General features: G+C 37.0%; 1 protein-coding gene across 5 annotated transcripts in view; it reads right to left on the bottom strand.

Moving 5' to 3' along the window:
• Positions 1–24,000, bottom strand: part of Mid1 (midline 1) — a 343,526-nt gene that overhangs the window by 22,421 nt on the left and 297,105 nt on the right. For all 5 annotated transcript variants that reach the window (XM_029534269.1, XM_021187318.2, XM_021187317.2 and 2 more), the window contains exons 4-7: positions 20,107–20,214; positions 15,429–15,577; positions 9,597–9,724; positions 4,550–4,693 (exon numbers count right to left, since the gene is read on the bottom strand). In XM_029534269.1, coding sequence (XP_029390129.1) covers positions 4,550–4,693; positions 9,597–9,724; positions 15,429–15,577; positions 20,107–20,214 — 529 coding nt within the window. The remainder of the gene's footprint in view (positions 1–4,549; positions 4,694–9,596; positions 9,725–15,428; positions 15,578–20,106; positions 20,215–24,000) is intronic.

Genomic DNA, 24,000 nt, shown 5'->3' with positions numbered 1-24,000 from the left:
CAAAGGGTCCCATGGAAATTACCCAAACAACCCAGGCAGTTGCCAAGATGAATTACAGTCTGCACATGAACAGGAAAGCCCCATTGCTGATGGTAATATCCACGGAGCTCATTGAATGTGGAGAGGGTGAGCTTTGCCTACATAGAACCTTCAGCCCAATGTTCTTGTGTGTTTGGTACAGGAAGGTACTCTTCGGGCTACCAAAAGAAATCATAAAAAAAAAAAAATACAGCCACAAAACCTTTCATCTACAATGTTGTCCTTCTTGTAAAATATGCTAGTGTGATGATGGTACAAAGCTTGTGGGAGTAACCAACCAGTGTCTGAGTTGGCTTAAGTCCCATTCCATGAGATGGAACCTATACCCAGTACTGGCTGAGTTACCAAGAACCAGAGACAAGAGAGCCCACAGATCTAGGACCAGAGCCTTATTGATTCATCATTACAGAAACTTCTTTCTGTAGCAGATGGGAACAAATACAGAGGCCCACAACCAGAAATTATACAAAGAGAGAGACCTTGGAACATACAGCTAGATGGGATACCTTCATCAAATTTCTCTCCTCAGAGCTCAGCTAACCCCCATGGAAGACAAGGTGGAAAGAGTGTAAGAGCCAGAGGGGTTGGAGCACACTGGAAAAGCAAGGCATAATAAATCATCCTGAATAAGGCTTATATGAATTCAGACTGACTCATCATACATAAGGCCTACATATGTTTACATCAGGTCCTCTCTCTTCTATATGTATTATAGCATTCAGCTTAGTGTTTTTATGAAACTGTTGTGTTTGTGAATGAGTGTGTTTCTGATTTTTGTGCCTTCTCTTGGTGTTCTTTCCCTTATGCTGGTTTGCCTCGTCCAACTTCACTGTGCTGGCCTTTGTTTCATGTCATTATATTTATCTTATTATATTTCATTTTGTTATGCTTTGTTGTACTTTCTTAGAAGCTTGTTGTTTTCTAATGAGAAGTAGAAAGGGGATGGATCCAGATGGGAGGAGAGGTGGTTAGGAACAGGGTCTAATAGAGCAAAGGGAAACTCTAATCAGGATATATTATATGAAAAATAATCTATTTTCAATAAGAGTGGTGAGAAGAAAGCCCGGCGTGGTGGCGCACACCTTTAATCCCAGCACTCAGGAGGCAGAGGCAGGTGGATTTCTGAGTTCGAGGTGAGCCTGGTCTACAGAGTGAGTTCCAGGACAGCCAAGGCTACACAGAGAAACCCTGTCTTGAAAAACAAACAAACAAACAAACAAACAAAAGAGTGGTGAGAAGAAGAAAACACTCCTAAATTCTATGCTGACAGGATAATCTCCCTGTTCTATATTCCCTTTGATACTTCCTCACTAAGCCTTTTTCTAGAAAATAGCTATAACAAACTCTATTTCTGGAGCTTGCTGTAGCAAAATATTAGATCTTGATTCAACCAAAGTGTGGTCATTTTGAATATTGTTATTCAGTCCCCAAGAAGCTTATGATTTACTTGAAGACAAAGAATAATATTATTGAAATATAAATAAAACAAAATGAACTTTTCTATCTTAGTATCATCCACCATATCATTAGGTCTTTGTCAAAAGCAGTCAGGCCTGAATGCAAAACAATAGTAACATTTATCAGATTCAAATGGGAGTCCTATCAACTTCACTGCTTTTGTACTGTTCCTGTTTAATTGCACATGTTTCTTTTTTTGAATTTTTTATTAGATATTTTCTTTATTTACATTTCAAATGCTATCCTGAAAGTTCCCTATCCCCCCCCTGCTCCCCTACCCACCCACTCCCACTTCTTGGCCCTGGCATTTCCCTGTGCTGGGTCATATAAAGTTTACAAGACCAAAGGGCCTCTCTTCCTAATGATGGCCGATTAGGCCATCTTCTGCTACATATGCAGCTAGAGACACGGGCTCAGGGGGTACTGGTTAGTTCATATTGTTGTTGCACCTACAGGGTTGCAGCCCACTTCAGTTCCTTGGGTACTTTCTCTAGCTCCTCCATTGGGGGTCCTGTGTTCTATCCAATAGCTGACTGTGAGCATCTACTTCTGTGTTTGCCAGGCACTGGCACAGCCTCACAAGAGGTGGCTATATCAGAGTCCCTTCAGCAGAATCTTGCTGGCATGAATTGCACATGTTTCAATAAAATGACTACAGTGGTCAAAGAGGGAGAAAATAAAAATGCTTAAATAAGCTTGCCAGCCTCTGTACAAACCTGAAACGTGTAGGTAGTTGTAGAGGATGCTTTCAGCAATATCATAGAGCAGATGTCTGAAATTGGTAAACTGTAACTTGGCTTCCAAGCACAAACCTTAACTCAATCAAGAGTTATTGTATCAGATTCTCACCCCAAAATGCCAAAATGTGAGACTGACTATCCTATTTTGAAAAAGTCACTATTTTTTTTTCTTGAATATTACAGAGTAGTAAATTTTACTGGGTAGCTTTACAGTGAGCAAGCTACCTCCATAATCACTAACCATTTTCTTGTTTCACTTTATAGTAGTACTATTATTGCCATGATAATAATTGAGAATTTAATTAAAATGCCAGAAAATAACCACTGACAACATTTTGTGGGGCATTTATGTTGGGATACCTTGGAGTATACCTTAAATGTGTTGCTAGTGTTGGTCTTGAACCAGCTTGTACCACCTAATTCCTTGCACATGGCATTATACTACCTTGAGATTACACTGTGCCAGAACTAGTAGCCAGGTTTACTTCATATGCTTGTAAAACACCCATGTAACTATCCTAATTGAAACTTCACTTTCTCCTAGACTTGTCTGGGTACTCTGCTGTTCACAGAATGCCACATAGTGAGCAATATTAAAACAACAAATGAAACCAGAATATCATTGGCTTATAATGAAGCATAATTGAGCCTTTGACTTTGTACAGTATTTTTCATTGACAGTGAGTCAGAAGCATTTCTCTCCTACTGAAGCATATTAAATGATTTTAATTACATTGGGGGATTTGAGAGCCTTGCATGGCAATTACCACTTTGCTGCAGAATATTATACAGTGGACACTTGTTTACAGTGGCTATCCATGAATTCCTAACAGCTTTTGTCTCTTCTAACAATTTGGACAGAAGTAAACCATGCTTTCTTTCTTCCATATAAAAATAATATATATTCATAACTTTCATGAATGTTTTCAAAGTGACTGAAATGTATCCATATAACTATTTCATATGATAGCCTCAAGAAATTTGACCTCTGCTTATTTTGCAAATGACAAGAACAGCTTTCTGGTAACAATGCTCTGATCTGAGATTTTAAAGGAACACTGAGAAGTGGTAAACAATTGTAAATTAAATATGTAGCTATATGTTAGGAGAAGAATGTTAATAGCATTATATAGTCTTAATTCTATCAATTAAAATGAACAGTAAAAGTGTTATCATGTTTGCATTTGGGTATGGACATTTGTGAGAAATGCAATGAGATTAAATAAAGTTAGTTCTGAGATATTACCTAGTTCCCCCTCACTCAAGCCAGGTAAAAGTAATTAGCTATAATACATGTTTATCTTTATTTAAATTGGGTTTCTCTTGTTCAGCTTATAGTATATATGTCCAAGATCAGTGAAATGTAAGCTCCTACAGATGCTAAAGTGTATTTAAAACATCACCTGTCACTTCTCTGAAGGGCAATTTGGCAATGCCAATCAAAATTAAAATGCAAATAATCTCTTCTTATCAATTATATCTCAAGAGATTATACTAGAAATTGAATTTTGCATGCACGAAAGGGAAATATGCAAGGATATTCATAAGGGCAATGTTTGCAGAGATTGGAAAGAGCTAGTGTTCATCAATAAAAGATGAGACAAATAAATCGAAGCATGGATTTGAAATAGGGTACCATACTGCTTCAGAAAGAGATGTGGCAATTCTTTATTTGTGCCAAAATACAATGGTCTCTTATTACATTTACTGATTTAAAAAAGTAAATATGTGCATATGGTATGAAAATATACAAGAGGGCACAAAAGTTTCATTTATTACTGCCATGCAACAAGACTTGTGAAATTGGAGAAGAATGATTTCAGAAGAATGCAGTCTTAGAAGGAGTATGATTTAGATTTGTCTCCAAAGGCATGTAGAGTATGTAAAAGACAGTAATGATGGTACCAAGGCTAAGGAGTCTTTTCAGGGGTATCTTCATCTCCTGTCAGCTCCTTGGGTACTTTCTCTAGCTCCTCCATTGGGGGCCCTGTGTTCCATCCAATAGATGACTGTGAGCATGTTAGGAAGTGGTAAATGTATGATTCACAGTGCATATATTGTTACCAGTTTCTTTTGTAAAACTGCATCCATGTGGTTTTCCAGAGGTTGTTAATTCCATTGGTATTTGACCAGCTGTTTTCATTACTGCAATACAAGTGAGCATTATCCATTCCTTGAACAGGTAAAGAAACCAATAAATATTGTAATCTTATTCCGGCCTCATCATCTCCTTTTGGTGTTTATATTCCTTCACCCAGCTTATCTGAAAACAGTCATCAAACTGAGAAATAAATTAGCCAAGAGATACTCACTAACAACATTGGCTTGTCCAGTGAATATGGTGTACTGGAGTTCATAGGAGACAACACTGAACTCATCATCTGAAGTCCAGTGGACGGTGATGGTGTCATAGGAAGCCGTGCAGAGCTCTTCTCTAATTGTGGGAGGGTTGGGAGCTGTTGACATCAAAAATGCATATCAGTGGATCAGCAGATGTCATTAGGATCACTATTTGGAGGTATTTAACTGTTAAAGCAAGTCTTCCTAAATAGGTCTAGCAGAACTACTATCATATAAAAGGAGGTTTTGTTTCCAAAGTGTTTAGTTGTCTACTTAGAGAATTTTTTGGTTTGTTTGTTGTTTTTTTTTTTTTGTAAGCAGTGTAACCAACGCCAGCTAGCCATTAAGACATTATCTCAATTTATCATGAGAATATATTTATGAGAGTAAGAAAACAATAGCTTCTTGTGTATGAAGAAAAATATATCAAAGAAAAAGTAATCATGATAAACTTTCATAATTTTATTCTCCTTTGGTGGGGGATGGAGGGTGGAAACCTTACTAATAATAATGGACTATATGGTAAATATTTTAGGTATTGTAGGACAGACTTCTGCTCTTGCAACTACTTAACCCTGCCATGAGAGCAGATGTAGATAATTTGTACACAAATGAGTATGACCATACTCTAATAAAAATTTATTTACAAAATAGCCACAGGGCCTGATTTGGCCTGAAACCCACTATGCCAACCTCTCATCCACATGACACCAGCTACTTAAAAAAATATCACTGTGGTGGCACTCACCTTTAATCCCAGCACTTGGGAGGCAGAGGCAGGCGTATTTCTGAGTTCGAGGCCAGCCTGGTCTACAGAGTGAGTTCCAGGCAGCTAGGACTACACAGAGAAACCCTGTTATCTGCTAACAAATCAACAAATAATTTAAAATTTTTCCTTTATTAGGTATTTGATGACTTGATAAAATTATTAATACACTTCTATTTTCATTTAATTTTTCAATGTGTAGGTGGTATGTTTAATCAAAAGGATCACAATTAGCAAGCTGTCATCTTTTAGAAATACATTTTCATTTACTAAGAACCATGAATGCTTGTGTTTGGTTGCTTTTATCACTACGGAAACCTTTTGTTTTGTTTCACAATTCCAGCAACTCAAAAATTTAAATCTTATTAAAACATCTGATTAAGAAATCACTTACTCTGGATTAATTTCAATAAGTAGTTTAATAAGAATAATATACTAAGGAAGAAAATACAAGGCTACAAGTGGGTTTTTTGCTGGCAATAATATTCTAAGGCAGAGAATTTCAAATTACAGTTATTCTTTTTACTATTTTATTTTATAAATAGTTATTTGCCTGCAAATATGCCTATGTATCATGCGTTGCTATGTTTGTGGAGGTCAGAACATTACAGATGATTTTAGCCACCATGTGGGTTCTGGGAATCAAACCTTGGTACTTTAGAAGAGTATCCAGTGCTCTTGTCTACTAAGCCACCTCACCAGCCCACAGCAGCTTTTATTGTAAATAAAGTTTTATCGGAACACAGTCTGACTCAGTCAAGTTTTCTCCATCTATGGTGTTTTTATACAACAGCAAAGCTGTGTAGTTACAAGCATATGGCCTGCAAAACCTAAGACATCTGCCATATGTCCTCTTTCAGTCAAAGTTTACCAGCCTGTGGTTTAGAGAATTGATCCACAGCTTTTCTTCATACTCTTCTTATACTGGAGCTGAACTTCAAAGAAAGAAACATGTTTCCATTCTATGGATTTGCTTACACCATTGCATAGATCTCTTCTGTTCTAGATTAATTTCTGATTAGAATTGGTAAATTGTAAAGAAACCTAAAGAGGGCAGGTCCTTTGTATAAATTGTAAATTTAAAATTCTACTTTAATTGTCTTCCCTTTGATACTTGAGAAGACATTTAGCACAAGTCACAAGAAGCCTTGACCCTTGTTGAATTTATTAATTAAAAAGATGGGAATTCATCTGAGTCTGATGGTACACATTTATAATCTCAAAACTTGGAAGGCAAGGAGAATGTAAGGGTGAGGGTAATCTAGGTTATACAGTAGATCTCAAAATGATACCCATAAATGAAAAACAAGTAAATAGGAAAGAAAGAAATACTTATTCATCATAACCCTTCAAGCATTTTCCTGGAAATGTGTGTCTTCTCAAGAGCCCACATGTGAAATTTAGTTTTGAGCAGTGTGACTTGGATATACACAAATAAGTGACACCAATCAGGAGATGCATTCCATGCTGGTCCAGCTGTATCATAAAATATGTTTGTTTTTATCTGCGTGGGATTGTTGCTGTGAGATCACTGCTGAATAAACCAGCAAAGAACAACGTAGTCATTCATAAGCCAAATAGTTAACTGAATTCTTTCTCCATTAACCATTGTGGAAAGATCAGTTTTTTTTTTTCTGTCCACATAGCAATATATGATTAAATAGACAGAAAATGTAAGTTCAAAATAGGCAAGTAGCTGTGAGCCACATGGCAGTAGCTGCAACCAGGAAGGAAATGTCACCTTTATGGGTTATTAACTTGACATACCACTTAGAGGCGTGTCATAGGAAAAAAATCTTGTTTGCACAGCCAGGCAGGCTAACCCTGTTTTGATTGTAAACCCAATGGGTTTGTCTTGCAAAGTCAATTTCTAATTTTCTGTAAATGAAAACTGCACTATGCTACCAATTTCAATAACCACACAATCAGTACCAGAACTATTATTTTCTTGCCTTCATCACAAACACTACACAAGGAATGGTGGACTAATATGCCACAAACACTTGGTTTCCTGCTTATAAATATTGGATCAACTATTTGGACTTGGCAGTATCAGTCAAGTATTGTATGTTATGGCAAGAATTGATGTTATGTCTAGAAGTGGACTGAATTTGGGGTTAACAGCTTAAAAAGCAAGATTGCACATATCTGATATGGCTTTTAGATTGTTATAAACAGCCATTGTGATTACATATGGCATGTGTGTTACAATTTTGTGTAGACTACTTTCACAGTTTCCTTTTTAGTCAATGAGTTCATATTCCTACAGAAATTTAAATGAACATATATTTTGAATATACTATTAATTGTTGGAGAATAAAAATACATTTTTGTTGATCAGACAAGTATAGCAAGATGATTTGGTACAAAAAGACTGATGTTCCTGGGCAAATATTTATTTTTCTAATTTCCTCTGACCTTGGGAATGAGCTTGTAACATGGATCTGGTCCATTAGACTTAGTGAAAATGTGCTAGGTAGGTCTTTTGTGGAAGAGTTTGGGTTTTATAATAAACAAAGCCATACTTGGTTAGCCAAAATGTTTTGCTATTATTCCCTCCCTTTCCCTGTACTTTTGAATAAAACATCAGTAGTAGGTAGATGATACATGTTGTAAAAAGAAAGCAAAAGAAGTTGTCAGAGCAGGAAAATAGGAAAATGTGGGTAATATATTGTACTATAATTTAGTAGCAGTGAGCACCATGTAGCTTTTTAACTTCTAATTATATTCAGCTCAGTTTTTTTAAAAATCACGGTTCTGCATCCACATTTCACATTTTCAATAACTAATAATATGCTGGTTATCACGGACACAGAACATTTCTATTACCAAAGAAAGTTCTACCACATGGTAGTAGTTTTTGATAAAACTCAAAGACAAAAGGTAAGAAAAGGAGGCATTATACCCATAAATATTTCAAATGAAGTTTGGTTCCTTAGAGTAAATGCTTTGTGAATCAAACACTTTCTTCTTAAGTGGGAGCTGTATATTTGAAAGAGAATTATACAAGACAAGGAGATGTCTTGTGGGATAACTCCCTCTGCTTGCAAATGCAGAATAAAGGCTAAAAAGGTCAGTTGGAGTTCTCACAAGGGGGAAAAAACAGCATGGACTGTATAACTTCTTGCTTTCTATCCAGACACTAAGAAAACAAATGCTACACAATGTTCCCTCTCTTTGGCTCCACCCTCCCCAACCACTCTCCCACAAACATGCACATACTGGCTAAGAGTTGAGAAACTGACACCGTGCTCAGTTAGGGATGTGGTTTCTAGGAGGCTCTATGTCTTCAGTAAAGAGCACATCTGGCTTCACTGTGTACATGGTGTTTTTCTGAAGTCACAGGTCCTGGTGGCTTTGGGGAACACAAATAACTTTGTCTAAATGCCCCTCATTCCTTCTATCGACCACTGAGTCCAGCTCCTGCTTCAAAGGCTAACAGCAAAGGAAAGATTTAGATTAACTCCTAGGAATATAGGTAGCTACAATATTTCTTTTATGTTTCTTTTCCTCATTGCTTTCTAAGCTAAAAAGAAAAATGAAGGAGGGAAGAAGAAGGGAGGGAGAGATGGTGGGGAGAGGAAGGGAGAGGAAAGCCAAGTAGAAAGTATAGGGATGAACTGCGGCATCTGGAATTGTAATGTGATTCATGTGATATTTGCCAGAGCAACATGAAATTCAGTTTTTTCCTAGAAAAAGCAGAGGTCTGGACAGTTCATACAGAACAGAGCCAGACCCTAATTGTGCTCACTCCTTTTGTATCTGACCTTGAGCATGATCACTAAAATTTACCATTTCTAAAATAAAGAATATGTTTTACCAAAATTGATACTGTGACAACTAAGATAACCTCCCAAATACAAAGAGGTAGAGAGATAGATGGCCAGCTATTCATGTGGTTTTGTTTTCCTGCCATTACTGTACTATGAGAGTCAGAGACGCTCTAACATAGTGAAAGATACCCATGAAACCTTACTATGTCTTTGATGATACTTTCAATATCTCTATGTTAAGAGCGAGGAAATGGCGGTAAGGACTCATTTAGCAATTGGGATTCTCTTTATTTTCTTGTTCCTGTTTCTATTTAGTCTGTTATTTAGGTTAAAATACAGTGTGGACATTAATCTTTATAGGGCTATCAGATAGCATTTCAAAGACTGAAGCACATGTATAGGTTTTAGAAAATAATTGATCCAATGCTAAAGTGAATATACACTGTATGAGAAAGAACATAAAAGATAGTAAGACAATACCTGTTAGGTAATCCAGACATTCTAGCAGTTTCTTCTCCCGGGAAAAATCTAAGGCAAAAGTGTCAAATGTGTCATTGAGGTTGATTTCAGGAATTAGGACCTGGGAGGATGCTGTTGCCATGGAGACTCTGTAATTTAAACAAAACACCGTTTTAAGAAATGTCAAGGTAGCTTTTATCATCAATGTGAAGGACTGAGAACAAAATAAAAGGAAAAGAAATATCAGGGTTTTAAAAAGTGCTCTCTCAAAATGGTGTAATATACTAACACAAAACAACCTTACAGAAAAAGCAAAGGAATTGGGAAAGGTAACACCATGCCATCCCCCTTCTTTATTCTATCAAAAAAAAAAAAGTCCCCAACGAGGCAAAAGAATATTCATATTTCATGTTGCTGTGTATTTAACAGCCTGGCCCAGTCACATCTAACTCCAGCAAGAAGCACATAGCTTCAGGCATTTCTTCACACATCTGTCTGGGAAACTGTTTGTTCCTTTCAGACTCGCCCCTGCTCCACTTCAAAGGGGAGTCTCCAAAATTTCAAACTGCATAAAAGGCAAAGTGAAGATTAAAAAAGAATGTTTCCAGATATTGGATTAGTTTAACCAATTACTAGCCTCTCTCTAAAATAAACATGAAAGGGGGGGGTTGTCTGACTCCTTTTCATTCTTCTTCTATTCGCTTATTTTCCCACCATATTCCCAGCAGATGCCATGGAAAATATTCAAAAGCTTTCTCAGAAATTCCCCAGTAGGCACACAATTTTGTCTCTACACTCAGGTTTTCTGGTGATTGCTCCCTTGTATAAAGTATAAAGCAAGGTATACGTGTCTGTCTCCTGTTGCTCATTTGGAAAGTTACTAACAGCAGAACATTCTAGTGGATGCTAAAATAGAAGTAATTATTTTTAGATAAAGAAAACCATAGCTTGAATAATTCTACTTTTGAGCATAGAAAATGATCTAGACTTATTTTGATGTATTTTATGGTTTTGAGTTCCATAAACATTAGGACACTTTTTTTGATTTTTTTTTGTTTTTGTTTGTTTGTTTTGTGGAACTTGAAATGACATAACTATAATTGTAATCACTTATTTTCCTATAAAGATCACTGATGCCCAATTGAATAAGATCTCTGCACTAGCTGGCAGTAGTAAGGAAGACTTCGTGTGCTTGTTCTCACATTTCATAAGAAAGCTTGATATCAGCAAGTTATTCTAAGCAGTATAGACACTCTTGTGTCTTTTAATAGCTATTAAAACTTTGGATATTCACAAAGACCCTCTATCTTGGCTAGGAGTCTATCCATAAAATAGAAATAGTACACAGTAACAAAAAAGGAATGGAGTATAGGCACATGCCAAAATACGGATGAACCATGCCAACGGCATATTGCAAAAAGCTGGACAAAAAGGTTATGAGTCATATGAAATATTCAGAATAGGTGTAGCTTTTATTTTGTACCCTGTAACCAGATAGATTTACTTGATGAGAATTTCATAACAATGAAAAGGAATACCTATGTAAAATAACCCAAATATGGTTTCTCCAGCTGTATCTCTGGCAAAAGTTCAATGTTATTATCTAATGAACAATGTAGATTGTTTAATCTGAAATGTCCTAATCAAATTGATAATAGGAAGAAAGTCTAAGGCAATTTAAACTAGATAAATGAAATATTCAAGTAGCAAAGGGATTGTAGACAATGTAACATCACCTCCTGACTAGCTCACAAGGACTGATTGAAGAGCAGTATTGTTATTATTTTATTGACTAAATGTGACATTCAAATGAATTAAATTCAAAGGACTTATAATAGTTAATGTAGCTGTGTGGATACAGGAATGGATGCTACTTAAAATGTACCATTAACAAATACTCATGAAGCTCTTGAAGTGTGTCATATAACAAAGAGCCCAAAATATTTGGATCAATGCAGTCCACTTAAAAGATGTGCTTTAGTATTATTTGCATGCCTCAAAATATTTGAAAATAATAATAATAAAAAAAACCTCAATGAGTTATGTTCCATATTCCCCAATTGGGAGAACTGGAAGAAGCAAGTACCAACCTTAAAATGGCTTTTCTTTTAGACTCCTGCAAACAAGATCTTGTGTCAATTGATGAGACCAATCTGAGTACAGATAATCTTGCTATGTTAGTACCCTTCTTGGAAGTAGAAGCCTCTTTGTTCAGGCGCATCCAAAATAGATTACACTCCCAAATTTGTCTTGCTTCTCAGGTCAACAAACAATAAATAAAATGTTATTTTTTTAAAAAAAATCAAATGACATAGAAAATGCTCCCACCATTTGGACAGTGGGAAACTTGAGTGGGAAGCTGGAGAAAGATAATGCCTAGCCTGGAAGGCAAAGACTGACAGAAGAAAGCTTTGGAGATTACTGCAGCTTTTAACACCTACAGGTTTTCATTCCTTGATGGAAGGAAAGATGCTTATCTTTGACTACAATTTCAAATCCTCTACTGGAGTGACAGGTAAAGGGAACTCTGCCAAATTCAACATTTTAGGGGATGTTTTTATTTCCCAAATCCTTGTTGCCAATCTTCTGCTTTTTTATACTGCCAACATCCACAGGGTTGTTAGTGATAGGCTTCTTTTTGCTTCCTTGATTTATACCCCACTCCTCCCCTGCTATGTGTGTGTGCTTGTGTGTGTGTTTCATGTATCCATTCATTACTCCTATGGATGAGTTTCTGCTCTGTTATCTCTAATTTGCAGAACACTCAGTAGTTAATTACACAGAGCCAGTATTCCAGAAGGTGTCCATGTCTACAGAGACCCTGTTCATGGTTCTTTTGCCAGACACTACACACCACCAGGGTTAAAACATCAAGGTACCACAGAAACAAAATGTGTTGATCTTTGGCCAGCTCAAGATTTCCCAAATACATTTGGCCCTGGAAATGTAGTGTTGTTACAACATCTTTTAACCTCTCAACATCCTACAGACAGTATTCCAAAGTCCACATATGGGATCTGACTCTTAGAATTAAGTGACATTTCTCTAGAGTTGCCAACTGGAAGTGTTATCTTCCTCCTCCTCCTCCTCCTCTTCCTTCTCTTCCTCCTCCTCCTTCTCCTCCTTCTCTGTCTTCTTTCTTCTTCTTCCTTCTTTCTTCTTCTTTCTTCCTTTTCTTCCTTCTTTCTTCTTCCTTCTTCTTTCCTCCTCCTCCTCCTCCTCCTTCTTCTTCTTCTNCCTCCTCCTCCTCCTCCTCCTTCTTCTTCTTCTTCTTCTTCTTCTTCTTCTTCTTCTTCTTCTTCTTCTTCTTCTTCTTCTTCTTCTTCTTCTTCAGAAAAGCCTGACTTAACTTTGAACTGTCTGTGATGGTAAGGAATTAAAAAGATTGCCTCAAAGTGGAGAAACTTCTAGAAAATCTGAAAATTCATTCTGTTCTGAAGGAATTTTTTTTATCATTCTCATGATAAAGAGACTTTACTATTCAAAGTAATTTTATAATAAACATCATGAATGGACTAGGGAGAGAGGTGACACTGGTCAAGGATTGGGCAGGGATGGGAACAGGAGGGATCAGGGTGGGGGAGGACAGGGAGAGCAGAAAGAGAATACTGGCAGAGACAACTGGAATGGGAAGGGGAGTGAGCATCTTTGAGACTATCTAGAATCTTAGAACAATGGAAACGTTCAGGAATTTATGTGAGGGTGACCCTAGCTAACACTCCTAGCAATGGGGGATATGGAACCTGAACCAACCATATCCTGTAACCTGTCAAGACTTCCAATGGAGTAGGAATTCAGACACCAACCCAGACACTAAACCTTTGACCTACAATTTGTCTTGCCCAGAAGATGTGCTGGGGTGAAAATGAAGCATGGAGGAACTGGCCAACCAATACTGTCATAGCTTGAGATCCATGCCATGAGTGGGAGCCCACCCCTAACACTGTTAATTATATTCCCCTATACTTGAAGATGGGACACTGGCATAACTGCCACCGGAGAGGTTTCATCTAGTAACTAATAAAAATAGATGCAAAGACCCACTGCCAAACATTTGGTGGAACTTATAGAATCTTTTGGAAGATGGGGAGGAAGGATTGTAAAGCCTGATGGGTCAAGGGCACAGAAGAAAACCTACAGAATCAACTAACCATGGCCCCATAGGGGTTCACAGAGACTGAACTTCCAACCAGGGAGTTTACATGGGACTGATCTAGACCCTCTGTATATATGTAACAGTTGTGCACCTTGGTCCCTCAAAGACAGAGAAATGGACTGTTAGATCCCAGTTGGAGGTTTCTTACCTGCATGTAAACCATCTTTAGATTGTATTCAGTGTGATGGAAAACAGTGGTGTTTAAATTTTTTGTTTTGTTTTGTTTTGTTTTAATGTGAAAATAAAAAACAAGAAAGTGGACATGGTTTAGATGAGAAGTACAAAGAATCAGACCCTTGAAATCTAGGAGTCACAAAGAAAGAAATCTGTCTCTCTAGTAACAGGGAGGAGAGAGCATCTTAAGGACAGCAGCTATTCATGTCTTTATGGGAGGAGATAAGTAGCTAATTAGCTGCAAAACAAAGTTTTCTCAATTAGAAGAAGACAGTGAAGCCAGCTGACCAGTAAGAGACCAGGATTATAAAAATACTATATATTCTTTCAGCACGGTGAAAATGCAATCTGGCCCAAGCAAGCACCAGTATTAGTTACCTTTCTCTTTCCTTGAAGAAATTCAAGTGTTAAGATGGTGAGCATGTTTCCCCTTTAAGACCATGGATTGGTAAAGGAACACCTGCAGCTTGTTTTGTGAATGGATTCATTGGCAAACAGCCACACCCACCTGCTCCCTGTGGCTAACATGGAGCTACCCAGGCAGCAGTGAGTAAATGTGATAAATCCTTTATAGCTTGCAAAGCTGAAAATAATTTACTTTCTGAAACAGTACAGTGGTCTCTGCTGTAGGAGACAGGCCAGGATGAATGAGTTCCCTGGGGCCTTTTCATAACACAATTCTGTAAAGGTGTTGTATAAAGGACAATTGGGAATTAGAATAAATGGAAAGCCAAGGTGTTTGGTGTTGGTGTTGTCTCGTGATGTCATTGATGTGGCATGGGCTGTAAACAGGCTAACCTTCCCTTTGGAACCACTAGATTCATTAAATGGGTCTATGCCTAGGGAAATGAGTAATTTCTATAATAAACAAGTCATTGTACCAAGAGAAGACTCACCTTCACCCATCTTACTGCTGAAGTTACTATGCAAGTAACATCATTTCTAGTTTTTCTCCACAGGAATAGAAGGTATTCTAAAATAAGGCAGGGGGAGGTTGGTCATTGGACCTTTCTCTCCCACGTTAATCAGCCTTGGACTTTTCAGGTGATGTCAACATTCTCAGTCAAGTAAAAACAATACTAACATAGAACAACACCAGTACATTTGTTTTCTTTGGACAAATGAACCATGCAGTGGAAGATTAGTTTCCCTTTTATCTATTTTGCCTGCACCTCCATTCTTTGTTAACAAGGAAATGATAAAGTCAAGTTTGGGAATCACAACAAATGCTGTTTCTGTATCATTGCTCCCGCCCCCAGCTCTCCTCCACACACAAAATGGTTGGTTTTATTTTAACGGGTGAACTGTTTATATGAAGACCTTGAACTGTAGGCTGTTATGGAAAGGGTTTTATTATGTCAAAGGGAAGCATTTTTAGTTGGAACAAAACAGCAAAAGCTTCTATTCTCTCTGGTACTCAACCTCGAACAGAAAACAAGTCAGTTTGAGAGCAAGGCCAACCAGTCACACCCAAATATAAGCAATCATCAGCCTGAAAACTTCCCAGCTGTCCCTGCACCCACCTCTCAGTGATATTCTTTGCTGTCTGTAGAAAACGGGCATGGTCATTTTCCTTCAGCGAGTGTTCTGCTTGGGAGATGAGTGATGCGGACCTTTCAATGCACTGTTTACAGTTTGCAATCTGCTGAGCTAGTTTGCGGAGCCTTATCACCTAGAACAAAAGAAGAATGGCAGGCGAGGTTACTTACACATTAGGAACACTTGGGAGATGGCTCAGGGCTGGACCCTTCAGAGGGGTGTGGTCTGATATGTCTAAGCAGAGAGAGGTTGAAATCTAGAAGGCAAATTTTCGGGACTTAAACTTTCTGTCTTTGGAGAAGCATTAGTAATTTGTTTTATGAGGAAACACTAATTAGTGTTAGTATTACACTAACACTAGCATTGCTAATTACTTCTCTGTTGAAGGGAGAAAAAAGGTGTCCAGTGGCAAGTGACAAAGGGTCACTGAACCTCTTCCCTCTACTATCCTACATAATTACTTCAGGACCTTAGAGAACCCTGGAACTTTCACCATCTCAGGTTTTCAGTGTGCCTTTAAGAAAATAAAGCATTTCTGTAGGTGTAAATTTGAGGCTTAAGTTTAAAAAAATGAAAAAAAAATCTACAAGGTTCTTTGTACTCTGTGTAATAATGTTGTGCTATAAAATCATTAGGTATTACTATTTTCCATACTGCCTAAAACTTGTGTATTAAATTAACAGAGAGGGAGCATTTTCCCATTGATTAATATTTTTCTTATTGAACTGATGAGAGAAAGCCAAAAAAAGCACAGCTGGGCCATTTCCTCTCACTGTAAATGTCATTTCCAGTCACTTTGTGCTCACTTGATAAGTTAACTATTTTGATAAGCATTTCCCATTTGGGATAAAACACACAGTTGTTTCACAATCTCCATTCTAGTTCCTGATTCTGTCTTGCTTGAAAAAAAACCCTTGACTGTAATCATCCACAACCTCTCAGGCAGGCCAAGGTAAGTCCAAGGTAAGCCACTTGACCACGGCAATGGTGTTTGAAATGCGCTATAAGCTGAAGCCAGGAGCCAAGTTAAAATTAGACCAGTAATTGGAATCACCTCGTGCCTACTGGCCCCACCTACATGCAAGGGGACAGGTTTTGGCTGGTTTTCTGATACTTCCTGAATGGAAAACAGCCTTGGGTGAAAGGGTAGAGAGGATGCCTGGTTATCTGTCTTACAGAAGGCAGGCTCAAGCTTCCTCCAGAATTCCTGCTAACTTCAAGAAATTTTTGCTTTCTCCAAGTCATTACTATCATCCCAGGACAACTTTAATCTTGAAAAAAAGGAAGGAAGGAGATGTCAGATCTGTAGAACTCTAGGGAATGTTCAATTCCAAATGTGTACTAAGCAAACAAAGGAAACTACAGCTGAATTGAGAGGTGCTGAGCCCAAGATTTCAGACAAGGCTGAAAAGAGTTCATGAAAATAATGAGTCAGAATGAAATGTCCAAACTTGGCAGCTAAGAATATGTGATCTCAAGCATGGTAAAGACACATCATTCATTATCAAGGTAGTTCTGGCCCTATCAGGATAACTGTGTACCTAAGATGAACAAAATAATACCATTTTACACCAAATAGAATGGAGCTTCTGGCAACATCATATAGACAGTCAAGGTCAAGGCAGCCCTCTAGTCTAATTCAGGATGTTAGAACACATTTATTAGAAACTGCCAGAGGAACGGAGAATTCCAGAAGGAAAGGTAAGTTAATAGTCTCTACAATAAACCAAATGAATGGAATATTTAATTATATAGCATAAAGAATAATTTAAATTGTATGGCCAAGTTGAAGGTATATGATAACATTCTCACAAAAGAAAATGAGGTCAAACTATTCTTTTGGATTCATTTCATGTAACTCTCTTAGCCTTTGAATATGCACAGTAGAGACCACATGTATCACAAATGACTACTCTTCAATTTCATGTTTTTCGGTTTTCTCTATGAGGATATTGGGAAATTAACGGTGATGTTTAAGGACAAGAAAAATAACCTAAACAGTATATATTGATGGAAAAGAATTTGAGAACATACTGTAAAACTACCACAATATTTTAGAGTGACCTTTCATGTAGGACGTACTTTTAATTATAGTTCAGGTTACAGTTGCATCTGAGATTCACAAACACTGTGTGCAATAAAATCAGCTGGGGATCTTTCAAAGGAAAACTCTAGATGTCTGGGCACATCCTCTGGTATTCTAGTTAATGAGCTGTAATTGGCAGAGCAACAGTAATTTGCATTTTAACGAGCAATGAATGTTTTTAAATCTCCAGGTGATGAATCACTATTATGGTCAGGACTAGCATTTAAAATATCAGTCTAGCTTTAATCTTTGAGTCCATGGACATCTGTCATGCTTGAATGTCACTCAGACTCTTTTGTCCCTTCTTACATTCATGGAATTCTCCAGGCAGAGGCCAAAACTCAGTTGCCCAATTTCTTCTGTAGCTGTTTTCTGTCATATAATTGTCTATGAGTTTACCTCCAAAACTTATTTATTGCATTCCCATCTGTGTGTTTCTTCTTTGAGTTCTTTTCCTGTTATTTCTTTATCTCTAAACTGTTTCTTTTCAAGTCTGTGTCCTCTTCTGCAAAACTAATCTTACTGGAAATAAGATAATGCTGCTGATTTTGTTGGCTGTAGTTTTAGAAAGTAAAGATTTCTTTGCTTGCTTTGGAACTGAGCTTAGCACTTCAGTTTTAAAGAAAAGAATCTGAAGATAGCTTCTTGCTCTCCTTGGTTTGCTCTAATGGTTTTACTGTTGCTTTCACCTAACCAGGCCCTTGGGCTCAGCACTCTGGAATCCAGTCTCACTTTGGAATCCTGTCTTATCTCTGTGTCTCTGAGCACCTGTCTTGTGTGATAATAGAATGAGTGGGGTACAGGTCCTCTCTTAACAACTGACTTGTTCCAGAACCTCAGAACTGAAGTTTGCCAAAAGCTATGATGCCAGGCAGACATTGGCAATACTCTTTTCCTGTCCCTTGTAAGGAATAAGAAGCCTTCTGCAGTCTGTGGTGTTAAGGCATAAGCCTGGTTTTTGCCTTTCATTTGATCCAAAGCAATTCTAGATTTTTCAAGAATGTTTTTTAGGCACAGGCATTGGAACTGCAGGTATACTTGTATTTCTTCAACTATGCCTGTGCTTCGAGCCACAGTTGTGGCATTGTACTTTCCTGCCATTTCTGCTTCACTGAAATGCTTCTCTTATTTCACTCTTCACCATTGTATTCTATTTCTATTAATGGTGTATGTTTGTAGTGGAGCGAGTACTACAAAAAATGAACTCTACATATAATCATGGCCAAACCTGGGATACCTTTTATTACTATCCTCTAGTTCATAAAGGGAAATCCCATGCCATGAAATTCAAGCTGCAGCTAAGTAAGGGTAAGTAAGTATGGTTGCTGCAGAGGTATGAAAAAGTTCTATTGCAATCTGAAGATGGACTCTTAACGAGGTCCACATCTGTACCTTGGGAATCTTTAAATATGCTACTTTCCATAGCAAAGGAACTTTGTAGATGTCTAGGTTGAGAATCTTGAGGGGTTGAGGTGGTCCAGGATTATTTGGATAATTTCTACATAATTCCTAAGGTATTTATAACAGAGATACAGGGCGGTTCATGTTAGTGAAGTAGATAGCAGGATGAAAACAGAAGGCAGAGTACTAATGACTTAGTTGTGAGCCAAGGACCATGAATGGCCTCCACAAGCTTGAAAAGGCAAGCATAGCTTACCAACATTGCCTTTTAACCTATGTAGTTTTTAATACAGTGAGACTGCTTTCAGACATCTGAATTACAGAACAGTAATATAATAAGAAGGTTCTAAGCTACCAAGTTTTTTGGTAATTTGTAATAGCACAATAGAAACTGCTATGAGTAGAATGCATAACCAATTAAACAGGAGAACAGAGGTTTTTTTTTAATTTTGAGCTACATTTCACAGATTAATAAATATATCAAATGTAAACTTCTGTGTACTTCCATATTAATAGACCATTAAATTTAAGAAGTTGTCACCACAAAAATAAGTATTTGAGGTGATGAATATGTTACTTAACTTGATTTAATTATTATACATTTTATTCATAAACCACAGAATCATATTGTATCCAACAACATGTACAAGTATAACTTATCAATTTAACATTAAAACAATAAATTTTCTAAAGAAATTTATGTTGGTATGTAGAGTATTGCTCCTTGCATGAAACCATTTGACAATAGCAAATTATCTTCTTGGTACATAATAACAATTAATAATGGCAGGAAAACAGGCATTTGAGAAACTAGAAGATGGAAGGAATGAGAGATGAGTCCACATGATGAAAGAAGATGCACTATGCCGAAATATATTCTCAATAGATTCTAGATGGACACTTACTGCCAGAGGCACTTAGCAAACATTGTGCCATGCTATTTGGAATTTTCAGAAATATGGGCCAAGTAATTCTCTTTTGGTTCTTCACTACTCTTTGTCAAGTATTTTACTACATCAACACAAAATGGACCGAGGCAGATAGTTAAGAAGGGCTTATGACAAATGCAAAGAATATGATTATTTTTTTTTTATTTTCAAAGTTGTAGATGTTGGAGAGAAAGTATATATTCTGCAGGAGAGAAATACAAAACCTTTTTGTCAAGGAAACCATACCTTGCCTTCTTTAATCTTTGTTCCAATAATTTGTCTTCTTTGCTGAATAATTTCAATGAGAAGATCACATTCTTCTGTCAGTTTGGCTTCTTGACGGGATGCATTGACCTACAGGATGAATAAAATGGCATTCATCTGGCTTTTCATTTAATTGATATTGCCAATGTAGACTAATATACTTTTAGTGATCTCTGAGTATACACATTAATTATTAATTCTTCTTCCTACTATTTGCAAGAATGGCAAATAGAGGTATTACATACCTGTCTGACTTATATCCTTAGAAAATATTATCCTGTAATAACACTCTCTTTGCTAAGCTAGCCTCAGTCTTAGAACATTTACAAACATGATATATACACTGCCATTATCAAGTAGTTGGGAACTGACATGTGAGATGAAATGCATTTGTAATTCCTGTCCTGATAAACTTCAAAAATAAAATTAATAACCACTTAATCTTATTAATTTACTCAGAACACATTATTCTTAATAGACATTAAGGAAACAGTATAACAGCTTACATAATATATTCATTTAACAGGTTTTAAACTTTGAACTTTGGGTTTACTCCCTGTAAGAAATCAAATCACAAAATGGTGGCTTGAAGTTTTATTAATCTTATAACCTAGTTTTAAACTTATTCCTAATATATTTAGACAGATAGGTTATACAAATGAACATACACCATCCTCACATGAAGGTGGATCAATGCTAGTTTTTGAAAATTTGAGATGCATTGTATGGGATGGAGAATTACAATTAGCTCATTCTTGGCAACTGCACTAGGGAAATAGTGTGGACATGGTATTTCCTCTACCTCATGACCACACTGAAATGCTTATTCACAGATAGAAACCCAGAAATCCCAGCTGTGGAAGATGGAGATAACATCCACAAGCTTTATTATTTTAGTACAGCTACGGGAGGGGCTTTAAAGTTTCACAGGATGATAGTGGCACTGATGATTCTAGCATATCTCACAGAAGAAGACAGGGCCAGGCTATGAGTCCTTCAGTAACAAGCTAGAATAATTTCATTCTTTATAAATGAGATAAACTGGAAGTAGTACTGTGAGGTCAGGATAAACTCCCAGTCATTATGGCTCACCGAAACTATGTCCCCTTTCAAGAGGCCCAGGATTCCTTGAATTTTATTCTTAATCATTAACAGATGCCACAAAAAGGTAAATCATTTTATTGAGAAGACAATGGTCCCCAGCCATTTATAACAAATCATTAGACATTGTGTCCTGTGTTAAATTATGATGGAGACATTGGCTAAATGTCTGTCTAATTAACAAAGACAAAAATAACATTGATTGACAGCTACAAAATTTATAAGTCAGGCTGATAATTCAGGGAAGGTAATAAGTGGGTTCAATTTCCTTACCACTAATTTATGTTATCATTTCTGCTTCTCCCTAGAGACTCTCTAAGTAAATTTAGTTTTCCACTGAAGTATTTACTTAAAACTTACTCTCAACCTATACTCTATCTTTCCTTTTCATCTCAACACAATTTAGTAACTGATTACCTCTAAGCTGAGAAAAGAAAGTGGCCATGTTGATGACATGAACATATTATTATTGAGGAACTAAGATATCTGGAATATAGCAATGTTTGTGATTCTTTTCTTGGCAAAACGTTAGTGTGGTTTTAGGACCTTCTCCTGGGTCCACCTGTGCATGTCCTTGCAGGATGTACAGTTAACAGGAACACTGCTAAATTAGTTATAATATTCCATCCTGGTCACCTTCAGTATCTTCTACCATGACTGGACTGTTTGTCTAGATAGATAACGACTGTTATCCAGAATCCTAAGTCAGAAGCTCTATTATTCATGCTTCCTCTTTATTGATCCATTCTGCTTTCAAAACTCATTAAAATTTAAGTTATTGCAAATTAGAAAAAGTGTCCCACAGTGGTCATAGTAGCATGCAATTCAGTTGTACAGATTTAATTTTTATGACAGATTTGTTGGCTTTACTAAAGTAAAGTGGGCTGGGCTCTAGCTTGAGGACCCAGACATATTGTGAGAAACCTGACACAACAATTGCCATCGAATCAAAGCAATATTTCCAGAAATTTGAAAACATGGGATGTCAGTTTTAAGCCACAGGTTTGCTTTTTTTAAAGAATGCAAGCTGAGCTTTTCTTAGAATCCAGTAAAGTTGAATCTGTTTTTTTCTACTTTCGTTAAGTTCCAAATTTCTGTTCACTGTGGCATTCTTATATTCATATAGGTAGGATAAAAGAAGTTAGATAATACCCTACATTTCTGAGATTATTTCACTACAATGAAGTTTTCCACAGTTTGATTATGTCATGTTACTTAAAAAAGGAGTTAGTTATATGATTGGATTTCCTTTCTTTTGAGTGCAGAGGTAACAGGCATCATCAGGTGTTTCTACTTCACGTTTGGTTTGGAAAGGTGTAGGTCTTGAGTGTTATTTTTCATTCCTGATCCATAGCTTTTGATAAAGAAGTCATTGTGGCTGAAGGAAGTGTTCTATGTGGAGCCTTCTGAACGTGAAACAAAACAAAACAAAACAAAACAAAACAAAACAAAACAAAACAAAACAAGACAAAAAAACATTCCCTAAACCTTTTTTCCTCAATATATACCTCCACTTTTGCGTCATCAATCTCTTTCTTTCTTTCCCCACACTATAGTCAAGTGTGGAATAGAGATAAATGGAAAATGTTGTATTCTGCCCATATTAAAATGTGTAATCAAATCTTCAATGCCTTTGAGTTGTCTGAAAAAACTTACTAGAGATAAATTCCTCAAGAAAAAATATGTATATAGTTTAAAACTAGGTCTGTCCCATTTCAGCCTCCTCACTGTAACTGGTGTCAAGTATGTTGACAAGCAAGCATTCTGAAATCCAGAAACACAACTGATTTTGCCTTATCTGTCTTTGAACCTCACCCATGTGCTTAGCATATACCTTCTCTGTATCTAGCTGGAGTCACAGCATCTTTTTCCTCTTGAAAGTCATCATCTCTTCCTTATGGTTTGCTTTTGTTCTTTAGTACTAGCTCCAACTCTCTCTAATTAATTCCTCCCAAGTTAGAGACAATCTCAAGTCTAAAAACCTCTCTTGATAAGCCCCAACTTGTTATCTGAAGCTTCAAGTGCCATGGCCAATGCCATGCAGACTGGCTATAGTCCTGACTATGCTTATAACACAACTGCCACTCCTCCTTTGAAAGAACCAGATTCAAATATTTATCATTCATCCATTCATTCAAAATTGATTCCTGGGCTTCTCCATGATATTATGCAGCATTCCAAGTGTTACACATATGGTGGGTTATAAGAAGTACAAACTCGGCCGGGCGTGGTGGTGCACGCCTTTAATCCCAGCACTCGGGAGGCAGAGGCAGGCGGATTTCTAAGTTCAAGGCCAGCCTGGTCTACAAAGTGAGTTCCAGGACAGCCAGGGCTATACAGAGAAACCCTATCTCGAAAAACCAAAAAACAAAAACAAAAACAAAAACAACAAAAAAAAGAAGTACAAACTCATGGTTATTTCAAAGTTACATATAAGTAAAATAAATAAATAAAATAAAATTAATAACAAAAATAAATAAAATTTTAACATTAAGACATGCATAGGCAAGAAGTTAGAGAGAGTGATGTGATTAGACAGGCCTGAGAAGAGAGTCCATTTTATTGTATAGATGACAATCCTTTGACAAGTCAAGAGGAAAGAAATGGACTTAGCCAACAGATGCAGACAAGGTGTTCAAAGGTTCTTCAAATTCTGCATCCAATGGACTATCCAGAGTGTACCCCATTCGGGAGTCCATCCCATCATCAGCCACCAAACCTAGATACTAATGCTCATGCCAGAAAGATACTGCTGAAGGGACCCTGATATTGCGG

The sequence above is a fragment of the Mus pahari genome, chromosome X (assembly GCF_900095145.1).
Source record: "Mus pahari chromosome X, PAHARI_EIJ_v1.1, whole genome shotgun sequence".
NCBI classification, from domain to species: domain Eukaryota; kingdom Metazoa; phylum Chordata; class Mammalia; order Rodentia; family Muridae; genus Mus; species Mus pahari.
The sequence above is the reverse complement of the archived record's forward strand: the minus strand, read 5'-3'. Positions and strand labels throughout refer to the sequence as shown.